The sequence below is a fragment of the Heterocephalus glaber genome, unplaced genomic scaffold, assembly GCF_053883595.1.
Source record: "Heterocephalus glaber isolate CG9 unplaced genomic scaffold, H.glaber_assembly_v1.0 deba00001547, whole genome shotgun sequence".
Lineage (NCBI taxonomy): Eukaryota > Metazoa > Chordata > Mammalia > Rodentia > Bathyergidae > Heterocephalus > Heterocephalus glaber.
Window position 1 is genome coordinate 10,615,722 of NW_028258340.1, and position 16,318 is coordinate 10,632,039.

A 16,318-nucleotide genomic window follows, 5' to 3' on the forward strand; every position below is an offset into this window, starting at 1 on the left:
AGCTGAGTTTTGGAAAGTAACATTTTTGTTAACATTCAAGTTCTACTCAAAACATCAATAAAAGTAAAATCCCCCAAATTAATAAGTTCTTTTGAAATCTTCTCTTTTGAACCAGCAGCTTTGGCATGTGATCACTATTAGCTTATAAAAACTTCAGGAACATAAATCAGCACTGAAGTTTAAAATGGAGTCAAGTAGAGAGTCAAGAATATCATCTAACCCTGATTTCTAAGACCTTCTCTCCTTTTCTCTAGGAACTCTGTCATTTCATTGATTTCATCTTCATCTTCATGAATATTCAGTTCATACTCTTGATAGCAAGTTTTCCCTCTGATAAAATGCCTATGTCATAATTTTAAAGATCTTCCACAGAACACACCAATTTTATGTATAAACAGGCAGAAACTAAACCTCCTGACAGGTGGTAGAGCTGGCAAAAGTCACATGCCAGCTAGTAAATCAGGTAGATAAGAATGCTTAGCATTCTGCTATATTACTTTATACCTAATCTAGAAAGACTCTCTGTCGTTCCCATAAACTCACTTCTGAAGATAACTCATTGAGTTTTTAATCCAAGAGGTACATGAAAGAAACTCAATTTGCGATGTTAAAAATCCGGATGGTGGCAGGATTCGGGTCGATTCTATTTTTTTATATGAGTGCTGTTCAGTTTGTGGCAATTTGTTAAACTGTGTACTTTTTGAAAAATAAAATGTCAGTAGAAAGTATACAAAGAGGAATAACTTCAACAGTGGACAGGTTGGGGAAAGTTGAGAAAAGAGAAAACAAGAAGTTTATGGTGTATTCCTTGATTTTGCTTGGGCCCCACAACTTAATATTCTACTAATACACTTTACTAAACATGTCACCTCTCTCCTCCATCTAAATAATTTATTTTCTTCTTAAAGCTCTTTTATGCTACTCTCCAGGGTACTTCTGCTTCCTGATGCCTGCATAATGTTTGTACCATCAGTGCTACAGATTCCTACTTAAAAGGAGACATTTGCTACAGCCCAGAATCACAGAGATAATCATGCAGTGATCTTGGCCCCTACCCCAGGACGCCTGGTTATGTTATATTCACAGAGAGTGCTTCTAACAAGCCAGGGCACATATATATCCACAGTTTCCCCATGTGTCTGTGTTCCCAGCCTCCAATAACAAGTGTGATTAAGAGCCTGCAACTTATTTTCTGAATAACGGCCCTGAAAACTCTTGCTTTTTTTTTTCTTTTTACATTGAACCTGAAACATATGCAGTCAATATTCTCTGAGGCTTCTCTCCCCCTCCACTCTCTTTCTTTTATAGCATGGAAAGAAGCAAGAGCCCAAGTTTGTAACCAACAAAGAATGGAAAACCATAGATCCTTCCCTCCTCCTCAGGGCTAAGGAAACAATCTTTTGTAGGAATTCATCATTCTGTCTTTTTATTATTTTTCTCTCATATTTTTAGAATCTTGTTCCATTGCTTCCTCCACTTTTCTGCCTACACTCTATCTCCGGAGGTTTCTTTTCCCTAACTTTGAGGTTGATGTGGAGTATGTGTGAGAAATATTATTTAGTATTTTAACTTCACAAACAGCAGAATCTTAACCTTGGAAAAGGCCTTAGAGTTCCACCTTGTCCTCATTGCAGTAATCCCCCCTCACCTCTCTTGCCAACATCCCCCCAACTCATGGGAATACTTCCAGATTCAGCAAACTTGGATGGTGTCTCAAGACGGTCTTGAAGCCTTAGAAAGTCCTGCCTCACATTGGGCTGCAACCAGCTCGGCATAACTTCTAGCCACTGTCTTTGTTTTTCACTTTTTAAACTACACAGGCTCTCTTGCTCTAGTTTTGTGCATGTGATGGCTGTTGAGAAATCAGAACACAGGGATTCTATTTCTCTTAAGTCAGATTTTCTTCAAGCTACAAATTTAAAGTTTCTTCAATTTGTTATGAAAACTAGTCCGTATTGATCACTTGCTGGGTTTTTTTTTTTCTTTTCTTTTTCAGATAGGATCTTGCCATGTTGCCCAGGCTGGCCACAAACTCCAGGACTCAAGTGGTCCTCCTGCCTCAGCATCCCAAGCAGCTGTGACCACCACGGGCATGTGCCACCATGTCCTATACCTTGTTTTATTTTCCCCCCTGGCATGTTCCAGTGTGTTTTGTGTCCTTCTTCAGATATAGCCCTAAGATTGGCAAAATGGTTGATTTAGTCCAGGACAAGCCAGACTTCTGTGACTTAAGCTTTGTCTTCTTGTAGACCAATGTTGCTTTTTCTGCTTTATAAACGGCTTCACCTCCTGGCTCATAATATGGGCAACTATCTGGGTCTCCCCCATGCTGAATATACAGCTTAGTGTAGGAAATACAGGCCTTCATGTTTATAATCTCTTAAATTCCTCTGTATAGCTTTCAAACTAACTTCCACCTACAATGATTTCCTCATCTGTCTTTTTTGTCCATCTCTAGTCAATGTTTGTTGGTGGCCTCTACCACCTTCCCTCGGCTCATCTCTGCATTTAGCTACAGCTGAGGTGGACATTTCCCAAACATGTTGACAGTTTCTCACCTGAGATATCCTCACATCCAACACCATTGAGCTTGCTCAGCAAGAAGTTCTGGAAGAGTAAGAGATTTATTACTCCTGGAGCCAGCCCTCAGCCAAAAAGGGGAAGGAGTCTAGGGATACAAACCTCAGTTTCCATGTGCATGGGTTGTGTTTCCCCAGAGTTTTCCCAGTGGGTCCAAGTTGCACACTTTTACTGGCTTTTCTCTTTTGCCTTTCTCATGTTTCTTACTTTCTTACTGTGTTTCCTGGGATGACCTCCCAAATGAACTTCTTGTACTCGAGTCCTTCTCTCAGGTAGTGTCTGCTTTGGGAGACACAAAACAAGATCCTGTCCTCTTTAGTTTTCTCTTCTTCTGCAGTTAGCCTTCTTAATTTTTTCACTCATAGAACTACACGGAGAGCTCTACAGCACACCACCTGTGAGGAAGTAACCTATTAATGGGTTGTGAAATTCATTAATAGGTCATGACCAGAACTTTATAAAAACTAAAATGGAATAGAATAAAAAAATATGAAAAAGCATCATGCCTAAAGTGTTGTTTTGTGAAACTTATTTCAGCCATATAAATATGTGTACTGAGTCATAAGATAAAACATTTTTTTTTGTGGGTCATGGCCAAGAATGCTGAAAAACTATTGCTCCCTGCTAAGACAATTCATAAGTCAGTACTTATTTAAATCAGTATGCCTCTATGCACACTACATGTACTGTATCAGAGAAGGAATTCTCCTGAGTAAACTGAGGAAATGAGGTTGCTTTGTCCTGATTTATTCTTTTGAACTGATGGCAATTTCAAATTGTCACTATTTAAAAAATTTCTTCCAAATTTGCTGGTTAATAATATATTCTAAAATTAAAGTTGAAGGTAGAATTAAACATTTTTCTCTATATATAGTTTTTACACTCTATTATTTTTACAGGTTTGAAAATTGCCAATCTGAAATCTTTGACATTTCCTTGATTTCCTTTAAATCTTCAGTGATTATAAAGACTCATAACTACAATGTCTACCCTCTGTATTCTTTCAGGTCACGAGGTACAGTTTCCTTAGATCTGGAAAATTGAACTCAGGCAAATCAGCCTGCTAAGATCCCACTGCTTTCGAGTTTTAGGCCTCTCTTCCTAATTGATGGCTTTTTCTAGCTAACATATTAAAGGAAGAAAGATTTTAGGTGGGCTTTTTTTGTGGTATTGGGGATTGAACCCAGGGAGTGCTGAGTTATATCACCAGCGCTTTTTATTTTTAGATAGATTTTTACTAAGTTTCCCAGGCAGGCCTCAAACATTCGTTCCTGTCTCAGCCTCCTAAGTAGCTGGGAATATAGGAGTGTGTCACCATGCCGTGTTATATGAACTTTAAGGAACAAATTTTGACTTTCCTAGAGGCAAAATGTTGAAATCATCTTAGAGTGGGCTCGGATGTGTTATGTTTCCAAACTCCCAAGTTTTCATTGGGACACTCTCAGTCCTCGAGGCTGGTCCCTGCATCAGATGATCTTCCAAAAGCATTTCCAAATCTAAGACTCTCTCATTTTATTGGCAAAATAAACCTTTTAGTTGGAGGTCCAAGTGCTTATTCTTAATAACTTCTAGGAAAAACAAGTTCTGATAATTGCAAACAAATGAGGAACAAACCTAACAAGCAAACTTGTTACATCAAAGACATTTCAATTGCTCTGGTTTAAATTTTATAAATTAAACATTGGGTAGAACAGAATATTTGTATAATATAGAAAAGGTAAAAAACACAATGAACACCATCATACTTACTGGGTAGTTTAATAAGAAGAACATTGCCAAAAAGGAACATAAATATTACCTTGTGGTCTTTGCCATTCCCTTCCTGAATTATATCCTTTCCTCATCTACTTAGAAGTAACCAAGATCCTAAATTCTGTGTTCACCATTTTTCTCATTACTTTTTATGGTATTTGGTGATTGAGTCCAGAGATGCTATACCGCTGAGCTACATCCCCAGTCCTTTTTTATTTTTTTATTTTGGAACAGTATCTCACTAAGTTTCCCAGGCTGGACTTGAACTTGTGATCTTTGTGCCTCAGTATCATGAGTAGCTGGAATTAGAGGTATGTGCTACCATACCAGCCTTCTGATTTTCTTTTTATTATTACTGGATGTGTTTATATTTCTAACAGCATATTATGTACTTTTGCACACTTTCGACCTTTTTATAGGTGAACTCATACTGAATGTATTCTACAACTTGCTTTTATTCACTCAACATTCAGTTCTTGAGATTTGTTCATATTGTTGCTGTGGTCATGGTTTAAACAACCACATTCACATTATTATATAATGTGAATTATGTAAATATGAAATTATGTAAATATGCGATAGCTTATCTATGCTGCTCATGACATGCTTGTGGGTCGCTGCTGGTTTGATATTCTTACAAACAATCCTGTTGGTAAGATTCTTGTCCATTTCCTTGGAGGAGTATGCAGAAATTTCTCTAGAATAAATACCTAAGGGTGATTTTGCTGGATCATTGTGAATGCACATTTTTGAGTTTGTTTAGTAATACCAAATTATTTACTAAAAAGTTTATATCAATTTTAACTCAAAATATCAAAGTGGATTTCCATTGTTCAACATCCTTGTCAACACTCGATTTCTTAGATTTTAAGTTTTTTTCAAATTAATGGGTGTGAAATGATACCACTATGGTCTGAATTATTAATGAGATTGCAGTACTAACATAATAACAATAATTATTCCCAGGGAAAGGTTTTGCATCTTTCACTCAGAATAAGGGTATAAGATGAGAACTTTTCTTAGCTCCCATTTAAGGGATGGATTTATTTCCAGTTCATTCTACACTGAAAGTATAGGGTATGAGTGTGCAAGTGGGGATGAGGGGAGGTCTGCTGTAAAACAGCTGACCTTAAGTAGTCCCTGGAATTCATCTTCTGTAATCATATCTCCCCAGTCCATGGAAATCAAAGCTCAGTTTTGGCAGTCAGAATGAAAGACAAGACTTACCGGCCAGTATCCTCTTTTTTGGAGAGATTTTGACCTCTGAATATTCCTTGCTTTCTTGCAAACTCAAAGGAAATTTAGAAATCTTTAAAAAATATTTCACCCAGAATGTTTAGTTGTTTTCCCTCTGAGCACAGTCAGGTCAAATGGCTCACACACTGCCTGAAACAGAAGCCTAGTTGCTTGATTTTGAAATTGATTCTCCTTTCAAACTATAGTTACTTTTCAATACATTTCATGGAAGTGAGCCACAGAAATCTAGTAATTTGATGAGTTGAAGGACACATGTGCCTCTTCAAACTGCCTTCCTCACATTCACAAAGTAGCAAATTCTCAATGATGGTGGCTAACTCAGCACTTATTCAAGCTTTTACAATAAAAAACAAAAAGTTGCCACTAGCTAATATTTGAGAATTTTTTCATGTGTGTTCATGAAGGGGACAATGAACTGTCTAAGCTGTTTCTCATTTACTACCTGCTTTAAGTTTTCATTGACAATTCCTTGCTCCCATTTCACTGAAGAGGATTAGCTCCAGAAGAAAATGCTCGTGTCTTCACATTGTTGATGCAAAGTAAAGAAGCTCCATGCCCTATTTGGTTGTGCTATGTAAAATTTGAATATTACATGAGTAGATGCACCTAGAAAAAACATTCAAACACCCATACTAACAAAACAATCATTCACAATTTTTGTTGGATATGCAAAATTATGTTTGCATTTTCCCCTCTTTTTGGATTCCTTTCCTGTGAATATACTCAATAAATTATATGATTTATATGAATCACCCACAGCAGTGCCTGGGGTATATCTATTCAATAAATAGCAGGTCCTTCTTTTTTCTCCCTTGCAAACTACAAACATCTGCTTTAGTTGCATAGGTGTCTATTTTGGCCAACAAGGTTGTGCTGCACAAAGCTGTTCTTGTGTGGTGAAAGGCTGGAGGAACAGCTGCCATTTTACTTCATTTGCCTTTTATTTGGCCACTCCTTCTTGCCCTGGACATATATCTGTTCACCAGGGTGCTAGAAGATTGCTCAGGAAGACTTGGCTTTAGCAAAGTTCCCTTAAAGGTATATACTTCGTTTTGTTTGTTTGTTTGTTATTTTTACAGAACTTAAAAGGATATAGAAAGCATATTTCAAAAATCTTTTTTGAAATAAATTTGACAACTTCTAAGAAGTACCTTGGAAGACAAATTAATGAAACTAACTCTGGAGGAAATATAAAATTTGAATAGCACCTATTAAAGAAAGTATATTCCTAGCTTGAAAACCTACCTATATGACAACAGCGGGCTCATATACATTTTAACTGATAAACTCTATCAAACAATTAAAGCAGAAAAAAGAAGGAACACTTCTCCCCTCATTTTAGGAAATAAACATTGTGCTAATCATAAAACTGGATAAAGATAATAGAAGAAAAAAGTATGAACATAGATAGAAATTTGTTTAACAAAACAAACTATTAGAAGTCAGATCTGGCAGTATGTAGAAAGCGATTTTGTTATAGGGATGGCAGTGTTGGTTCAGCTTTGGAAAATTCACTCCCAAAAGTCATCATTTTAACAGAGGAAAGGAAAAAGCCATATGATCCTGTCACTAGTTGGAGAAAAAGTATTGGACTAAATTCTACAGCTGTTCATGGTAAAAGCTATCAGGAGACTAGAAGTAGAACAGAACCTTCTCAACAGATTAAAGACATGTACTCCATACTTCCAGGGAGAACGCCTTATATGAATGGAGAAGATGCAATGCTTTCTCCTTAAAGTGGGGAACAAGGGCAGATATGCTTACTTTTTATCTGTCCATTAAACTTTGAAACCTAGGCCCAAACCAAAATAGTCTGGAAATAAAATGACAAAATTAGGATAGGATTGGCAAGGTAGAAGCAAAATCTTTATATGTAGATGAAATAATCATCTTCAGAGAAAATACTAAGAAATCTCTAGGAGTCCCTAGAACTTGTATTTGAATTGAGCAGGATTAGAAAACACAAGGTATATATAAAAATTCAGGTCTGTGTATACTTGCTATAAATGAAGAATTGGATATTGAAATTTAAAAGTTATGTAGGAGTACAAAGGACCTAGAAAAGTTAAAAAAAAAAAAGAAGACAAAAAACAGTGTTGGAAGACATTTAGTACCTAATTTTAAGACTTCTTCTAAAGCAACAGTAATCAAGGCAGTGTTGGTGTAAGGAAAGACATATACATCATTTGAATAAAACAGAGAATCTAGAAATAGAACCACACATATATGGTCCACTGAGTTTTGAAAGATTATTTAACATTACCATTTTATAGAATATAAACTCAATTCAAGAGCCGAGGAAGAGAAAGTGTTTTCAGCAAATGGCAGTAGAACACCTCATATCCGTATATAAAAAATTAACCTCAACCCTTTATTTCCTTACATGAAAATAACTTCAAGGGATCTATGAACCTAAATATGAAAGCCTAAAAGTATAAAACTATAAGAAGAAATTGTAAGGAAAAATGTTTATGAATTTAGGGTAGGCAAGAACTACCTAAGATACAAAAAACATGATATATAAAAGAAAAAAATTGATAAATGAGATTCCATCAAAATTTAGAACTTTAAATGACATCATTAAAATGAAAAGTAGTCCTTAAACAGACCATATTTACAATGCATATAAACTATGACCAGAATATATAAAGAACTCTTACAGCTCATTAATAGACAACCCAATTAAAAAGTAGACATAAGAAGATGATAAATAGCCAGTATAGCACAAGGAAAGGTGTGCAACTCTAGAATCAGAAAAATACTAATCAGTACAGTAACAAGATTGAATTATACACTCATTAGGGAGATGAAGTTAAAAGTTTTAAAAGCCTTGTCATGACTTTTTCTTTTTGTTGGATTCTCCCTCTTTGCGTTTAATTTGTCACACCCAATGGATTCATTCTGCTGGGTTTCCTGGGGTTGTGATCCTCATTGTCTTTTCCTAGGATATTGTCTAAAATTTTTTGGAGTATTCATGAAGTTCCTGAGGTGCTCTTTATCATGAAAGTATCTTATTTCTCCATCAATTTTGAAAGATGGTTTTGCAGGGTACATCAATCTGGGTTGGAGGCTGTTTCCTTTAGGGCTTGAAATACATCACTCCAAGCTCTTCTTGCCTTGAGGGCTTGCACTGAGAAATCTGCTGTGATTCTGATGGGCTTTCCTTTGTATGTGATTTGTTTCTTTTCTCTCACTGCTTGTAGAATTTTGTTCTTCTGTTGGATTTCTGGAATCCTAACTATTATATGCCTATGTGTAGATTTTTTTTTGATCAAGGCTATTTGGAGTCCTATATGCCTCACTTATCTGTATGTCAAGTTCTTTTCCCCTCCTTGGGAAGTTTTCTGCCATCACTTCTGTGAACAATTTTTTTGTGTCATCTGCACTCTCTCCTGTTTCTTCATTGACTCCAATCAGTCTTATGTTATTCTTCTTTGCATCATCTAGCAGCTGCTGGATTGATTTCTCATGTTCCCTTACAATTTTAAAGCAATTTTTCTTTTCCTGGTCATTAATTGCAATCTTATCTTCTATATCTGAAATTATATCCTCACATTGGTTCATTCTGCCATGCAGACTTTCGGTGGAGTTTTAATCTCCTGGAAATCTGTTTGCATCTGTTTTATGGATTCCATTTGTTTCCTGTGTTGGGATTCCATCATGTTCCTCAGATCCTCTATTTTTTTTAATCTGTGTCCTCTCTAGATTTATTAATCATGTCTTGCACTATGAGCACAATCTTTGCTGTTATCTGAGAAATTATTTCTGATTTCATTTTTTCCAGATCCTCTTTTGTTGCCAGTTCAGAGAGTCCAGGTAGTTGAGTATCATATTGTTCCATCTTGTTTCCCTTTGGGATTGCTGTAGGTGATCTGGAAGTCTGTTTTTGAGGCTTGTTTACGTGTCTTCTCATTTCCATGGCGGGGGGGTGGGGTGCTTCTGGCACCCACGCAGCTCACCTTCTGTGCCCTAGGAGCCTGGGATGGTGGCAGGGGAGCTTCCTTCCTGGTGCTGGGACAGGCTCAACTTCTCTGCCTATACTTCATTTTTGACCAGCTCATAGTGGCTGAGAATGAGCCTCATCTTTGCAAATGAGTACTTCATTAGTCTTGCCAGTACCTTCCCTACCAGCAGTCTTACCTCAACCCCAGCATTTACTGATAAGGTGTTGGAGGAAGGAATAAAAAAGCTTGTAACTGTAGGTCCTTCTCCAGTGAGGGGCTGAGAAAAGGCCAATTTGCCTGTAGTCTCTTGTATTGACAAGTTGCAGCATCCTTGAGAGCAGCCAAGAAACTAAAATGGTAATTTATGTTTATATCTGAAATTTTTCATCTTCAAAATCTTGGCTCACACACAGGAATCTCAATAACAGAAACCAGAACTCATGTGTAAGTACCCATATTCTTATTAGCCTCTCTGCTAGACTCTAGGTCAGCAGATCAAGAATGGTAAGAAGCAGGATGATTATACTAGAAGTAAAATGAACATAATTTTTGTGTCCCAGGGCAGGGGGAAGTAGGCATGGAGGAAAATATTCTTTTTGTTTAGTGGGCACAGAGCCACCCCAGGCACATCTAGAGTTCAACTCCATTATGGCTTAAAACAACTCTGGTGGACTCTCTGGGGTACCTGATCACCACTGGTAGTATGGCTTCCAAGGTATGTTAGCTTTCCATCACTGTGACAGATACATGAGAAATCAATTTAAAAAGAAGAAAGTTTATTTTGGCTCATGGTTTCAGAGGTCTCAGTCTATGGTCACTTAACTTTGTTGATATTGGGCTTGTGGTAGGTCAGTACATGATGGCAAAAGCTTGTAGGAGAAGAGGCCTTCATCTCATGGCAGCCAGGAAAAGAGGGGGGGGGGAGAGGCACCAGGGTCCCAATATCCTCCTCAAGAACATGTTCCCAGTGACCTAGCTTCTACTAGGCCTCACCACTTAATGGTTTTACTGCCTCCCAATAGTGCCATAGGCTGTAAACAAAGCCTTTAACTCCTGGCCTTTGGAGAACACATAAAAATCACAGCACAAGGGAAAGCCAATTTCACGCTATAAGAAATTTATTTGCAGATACACTTTTGGAACACTCATCTGTAGGTGAAATGCCACCTGACTCACCTGTCATCATTTCTCTGATATCCTGGAATGATTGCAAGCCACTCTGTACCTCACTGTGGACTTCTCTTTGGCTACATAGGGAGATGCATGTGACATTTACTGATGAATGGCAGAAGGTTGTTAATTCAAGAGGTTTCCCTGTGACGATCTGAAGGCTTCCACAATGAGGAGGAAGCCATTTGGGTACCCTGGGTAATTAGTTGTATTAAGACATCATGTAAATATGAGAATGGATAGATGCCTTAGTTGGTATGTATAGCAAACACTACTCTGATTAACAAGTTGGAATTCCTTCGATTAGTTGTGCAACAAATTTGCTTTCAAACTCTTTTGACTGATACCTGCAGTAAGAAATACATTTTACGTTACATTACAGAACACACACACATGTGGCCATTGTATCATCAAACTATGACTCCATCAGTTGTCAGTTGTCAGAGTTTTACCAATATTTTGGGTATCACTAAGAAAAAAAGAGTGATGCTAATTAAATTGCACCACTCTATGGGTTATAGAATTTATCCCGAGTATAGAGAAATTAAAATGTAAAAAGGTGTTTTTTATAATCAGTGAAATATGGGGTGTGTATATCTGAAACAAAACTTTCCAAAACAATGTGAGCATTGTTTTAGTATGTAAAAGATCAATTTGTGAGTTTTCCAATATACAGTATGTTATGAGTATTCACTGCATTTTTCCAATTCTAATGTAATGTATTTTATTAAAAATAAGTCTGGTACTAATAAATGTATGGTACAGTGCACTAATGTATTTTAAATCTGAGCTACAGTATTGTTTTAAAATATAGAATTTGAGGTGATGCACTGAGACTGATTTCTTATCCCAAACCAGATGTCATACTGTATGTTTTAGTTATTCATTTCATTCAAATATGAATTATAGTCTATTATTTAAGACAGCACTGTTGATAGAACATGACTGGAATACTGATCTTTAAATAGCTTTGGGAAATGGGGGATTTTGTTGTTATATGGCAAGGGTGTGCTGATAGGAACCAAGTGCTTAAATACTATGGGATCTCTTTCTCTCTCACTTTTTTTTCATCTCTGATGGTTTCATTTTCTTAGGTTAACATTCTCTCTGAGATTTAACCTTTGCCACTGAAAACTTCAGGGCTCATATCTTTCTTAGTTTCCCACCAGAGAAAAATCCTCTGGAGGGCCTGATTGTCCTAATTTGGTGCTATGATTGACCCCGTGGTCAAGGGACAAGATAAACTCATCTCCACTAGAACCACGTAAGTGACCAGGAGAGTAAGTACTGGTATTGTATTCAGACTCCCTCAACAGGTGTTGCACAGCCTCTGTAGCTTATCATTTTGAAAGCCATAACTGCCATCAGTTCAGTTCCACCTTCTTTTATTCCCCCAGAGCTTGAGTTTCCCAGTGAAGATCATAACTGACAACAGCTAGTGTGTGATTATTAGTTGGAGGGCACTGAATGGAAAATGAATGCTTTCAAAAAAGAGAAGCTACCCCCCCAAAAGAAACCATCCTATCTCCCACCACAAGCAGAGCTGGCTGAAATAAACTTCCACAAAAGACTTCAAGTGAGATCTCAAGCTTTCATCCTTGGCTGCTAGTTTTCTATCTTCTGCCAGGGAATCAGAGAATGTTCCAGAAGGCAGGCACCTTAGGTTTCAGCAGACATTTAATGATGCTCATTTCAGGGCCATTTTTCTGGAATATCCTTGCCCACAGTATCTTCTCTTTTTTTCTGCTATTTGATCTATTAAAATTATTAAATTTATTAAATGTATTAAAATTGTATATAGCTGGTAATTAAAGGTTTGCTGCCTACCGTTTTCAGTATATACTACCATGATTTTATTTTTATTTCTTACTACTTCTCTTTTCCTGAATCCAGTTATTGTGAGCTTTGCCATGATGTGCCAGAATTTTATAAATTATACTACTGATTGACTGCCAAGTTCTATGTACCCATCGCAGCTTTATTTGGACAGCTACTTGCAGATATTTAAATACAGTATCTGTTTCTCTAAGTATGGCCTCCCCTGAGGGGGATGGATGCCCCATCTTGATACTAGGGGAACAGCTTGAGGAGTTGAGTCATGTAGACTAAAATCTCAACAGCAAAGACCCTTTTAAAGGCTTCTCTGACAGAGAGAGGCACCTTGTTAGTTTCACCAAGGCAATAAGAGAATCAACCCATTACATTCCCTGAAGAATTTGATGTCTAACTGGGGTGACAGGGCCTAGACATATCTGAAATGACTTTGGAAAATGCAGAACGTAATGACCAGTGCTAATGCTAACATGTGAACAGAGCCCATCAAGGTGAATGGAATTTAAAATAATGATTAGGAAAGACAAACTAGAAAGAAACTAGGAGGAACTAAGCTTTGAAATATCTCTGAAAACAGGACAGGGACTGAGAGGAAGGGCAGGGCATTCAGGTGGGTCCTACAAAGGCATAAAGACAGGAACAAATAAGATATTCCTTGCTTATGATTGGGCTGTGTCTGAATAAGTCCATCGTAAATTGAAAATATTGTAAGCAATAATGTATTTAATCCACTTAGCTTCTTGACCCATCGCCATTGAGCAACACTGCAGAGTGTTGGTTGTTTCCCCCTATAATCACATGGCTGACTGGCAGCCTTGGCTCATTGCCACTGCCCAGCATCACCAGAGACAGGTTGTCACCAGCCCTGGCAAAAATGCCAATTCCAAATCCCAAGTTGGGTTCCTACTGAATATATATTGTTTCTGTACCATGGAAAGTTGAAAAATGATAAGTCAAACTGTCAGAAGCCGTGATAGCTGTGAAACTGTACGAGACACTCTCAAAAGAGTTCAATCATTGTTTCCTCTGTAATCGACACTGACTTCATTCTCTGAGCTGAGACTACAATCGTGAACAAGGTATGAGAATTGCTGCCCTTCCTGCATTTACATTCCAGTCACTAAATGATTCCCACCAAATGAAGGGCAATGGTGTTGCAATGGGGACTTACAGAGGCAATGAAAATGGAAGAACCTGACCAATTTTAAAGTCAGGTGCTATGCTAATTTTTTATTGCTAATCAAATGATGATAACTTAATTTGCTTGAATGCAGTTAGGCCAATTAGAGATTGAAGATGGATGGGAGTATTCTGAGGGAACATAATTTGAAACATGTTCTGTACCATGCTACCCACTGCCATTCCATTGTACAGGTGAGCAGACTAAGGCTCAGGAAAGGAAAGTGTCTTCTCCAGTCCAGACCATGCACTGGGGGCTGAATCCCACAGGTTAAAGGATTGCATCCCACCAGAGGAGTTGACCAAGAGCAGTTGAGGAAATACAGTACCAGCTTGCTGTTTCACAATATATAACATCCAAGTCCTAAACAAATTATGGGAAAGCAAAGAGTTCCACCACCTTCAGTACCCTGAAGCCTTCCTCCTATCCTCAGATTCTTTCATACTGAAGGAAGAAACAGAATTAACTAGACAAAGCTATAGGTTTCAAGGTGCTCTAAGTAATTATCTTCTTACTAGCACTCACAGGTAGAAATGCATTCTACTGTGACCTGTCTTTAGAATAAATATATGACATATTGTCAAAATCAGAAGTTTTAAGTGAGAAAGGGAGTGCTATTAGTCACAAGCTGAATGGTAATTATGTGAGGTGATGGACATGTTAATTAGCATGATTGTGGTAATTGTTTCATAGTGTGTACATATATCAAAATATGACCTTGTACACCTTAAATATAGACATTTTTGTTGATTATACCTTGGTGTAGTTAACAAAAATAATAATACTATGACAACAGGCATGAGATGGGGCTGTGTATACAAACTGGGGGGGGGACTAACAACACATATACCTATATAATTGAAACAAAAAGATGCACAAAGTAGTATTTATCTTTACTATGTGCAGTACACCCTGACATTTTCAATACTGTTTTATTTTACTACAAAAATACTAGTTATGACTTACCAAGTTGGGTCAACAGTTTGAAACATACTGCTCTAGTTGATTGTTGGTACATGTGAGGGCCTTGGGATGGTGGCAAAGAAAAGAGAGGGGATATAAACTTGTCTCACCGGAACACTGGTGAATCTTTTCCCCTGAGAAAAACATTATGGTAAATATTTTCTTCAGTCTATTCCACAAGATTACAAAAGGTCTAGATCAGTCTTTCTGGATCCATTTGTTCCACTTGGAACAAAGATCTTCCTCCATGTACTTTCCCCCTTTTCTTACTTTTGAGTTTTCATCTGTTACTCTGCCACTGATTTTGAGAAGTAAGGCATGTAAGGAAGAGATTTTCATTTATAGTTTCTGCTTCTCTGCATACTTGTTCTGGGCCTGCATCTTGGGGTTGAAGCTGATACTCTGAAAATCTAAAACTTCTTCTCTGCAACTCCTTCTAACACATACACATTTACACACAGCTTCATGTTGTCTCTCTTCTGTGTGGAAACTGAGAAAACAGAGTTGAGCTGGTCTTGCCCACCAGTCAGGGTATATGGGACTCACTTCTAGGGTTCTTCATAAGCCCCCTGTCTTAGTTAACTTTTCTCATTGGTGGGACAAAATGCCTGATTTATTTTAGCTCACAGTTTATAGAGGTTTCAGTCCATAGTTGGCTGGCTCCAAGGTAGGGCGGCATGGCAGAGTGGCATGGCAGAGGGAAAACAGTTCATGATGTGGCAGGCAGGAAGCAAGAAGCAGCAAGCCTTCCTTTCCCTCTTTCCCTTTATTTATTTATTTATTTATTTATTGGTCCCGGGTATCGAACTCGAGGCCTTGCACTTGTGAGGCAGGTGGCGGAACCACTGAGATACATCCCTGGCCCCCCTCTTCCCTTTTGTATTTCATCCAGGCTAGAAGCCTATTGGTTGGTGCCACCCACACCCAGAGTGAGGCTTCGGTCTTCAGCAAATCCACTCAGCCCCACCCAGAACTATGCCAAACCAATCAATGGACTAGTCCAGTTGTCATTCCCTTAATCCAGTATCATACACCCATGATCCAGCAACCTCCCAAAAGTCCCACCTGGGAGTGCATGAGGCTTTGGGGGACATTTTAGATATAAACCATAAACCCCCTCATGTATTAGGATGTTTCAGGTAAGAATCTCCTGCAGATTTACCCATAAGGAAGAGAAGAGTTACTGCTGTACCCTCAGTCTACATAGATTGGATCTGCCCTTCCTTGGGGCTGCATCAAGGGATAAACTATGATATTTTGAGCCAGAAAGGCATGTTTTCCTAAAGCAAATTTTATCACCTGAATTTATAGAGTAAACGTGACAACAGTTTATTTTACTGGAAAAGACTGTATATGTGGCTTTTCTTGGTGGCTATTAAGTTGAAAAAATATATACATATTAAACCATAAATCATACAAGATGGTGGTTATTAAGTTGAATATATATAATAAACAATAAATCATACAAGATGTCGAGACAGGAGAATTTTAAAAGTACACAGAAAAGTGTGGCACCCTGAAATTCTTATTGTATGATTAGTGCTTTAAAACTTTTAAAGGTGTCATGCCAGATACATATGCCATATTTCTTTTATTTTTATCAGAAGTTTATTTATATGTACAGTAGCCCAAGCTAATG

The 16,318-nt window shown here is 37.7% G+C and overlaps 2 protein-coding genes across 3 annotated transcripts in view; both read left to right on the forward strand.

Moving 5' to 3' along the window:
- LOC101708200 (X-linked retinitis pigmentosa GTPase regulator) overlaps positions 1-3,072 on the forward strand; it is a 126,914-nt gene extending 123,842 nt beyond the window's left edge. The window contains exon 19 of the mRNA XM_087189859.1: positions 1,997-3,072. Within this exon, the coding sequence (XP_087045985.1) occupies positions 1,997-2,173 (177 nt within the window). The 3' untranslated portion in view covers positions 2,174-3,072. The remainder of the gene's footprint in view (positions 1-1,996) is intronic.
- The window catches only part of Srpx (sushi repeat containing protein X-linked), a 106,929-nt gene that overhangs the window by 20,662 nt on the left and 69,949 nt on the right, over positions 1-16,318 (forward strand). The gene's annotated exons all lie outside the window — the stretch shown is intronic.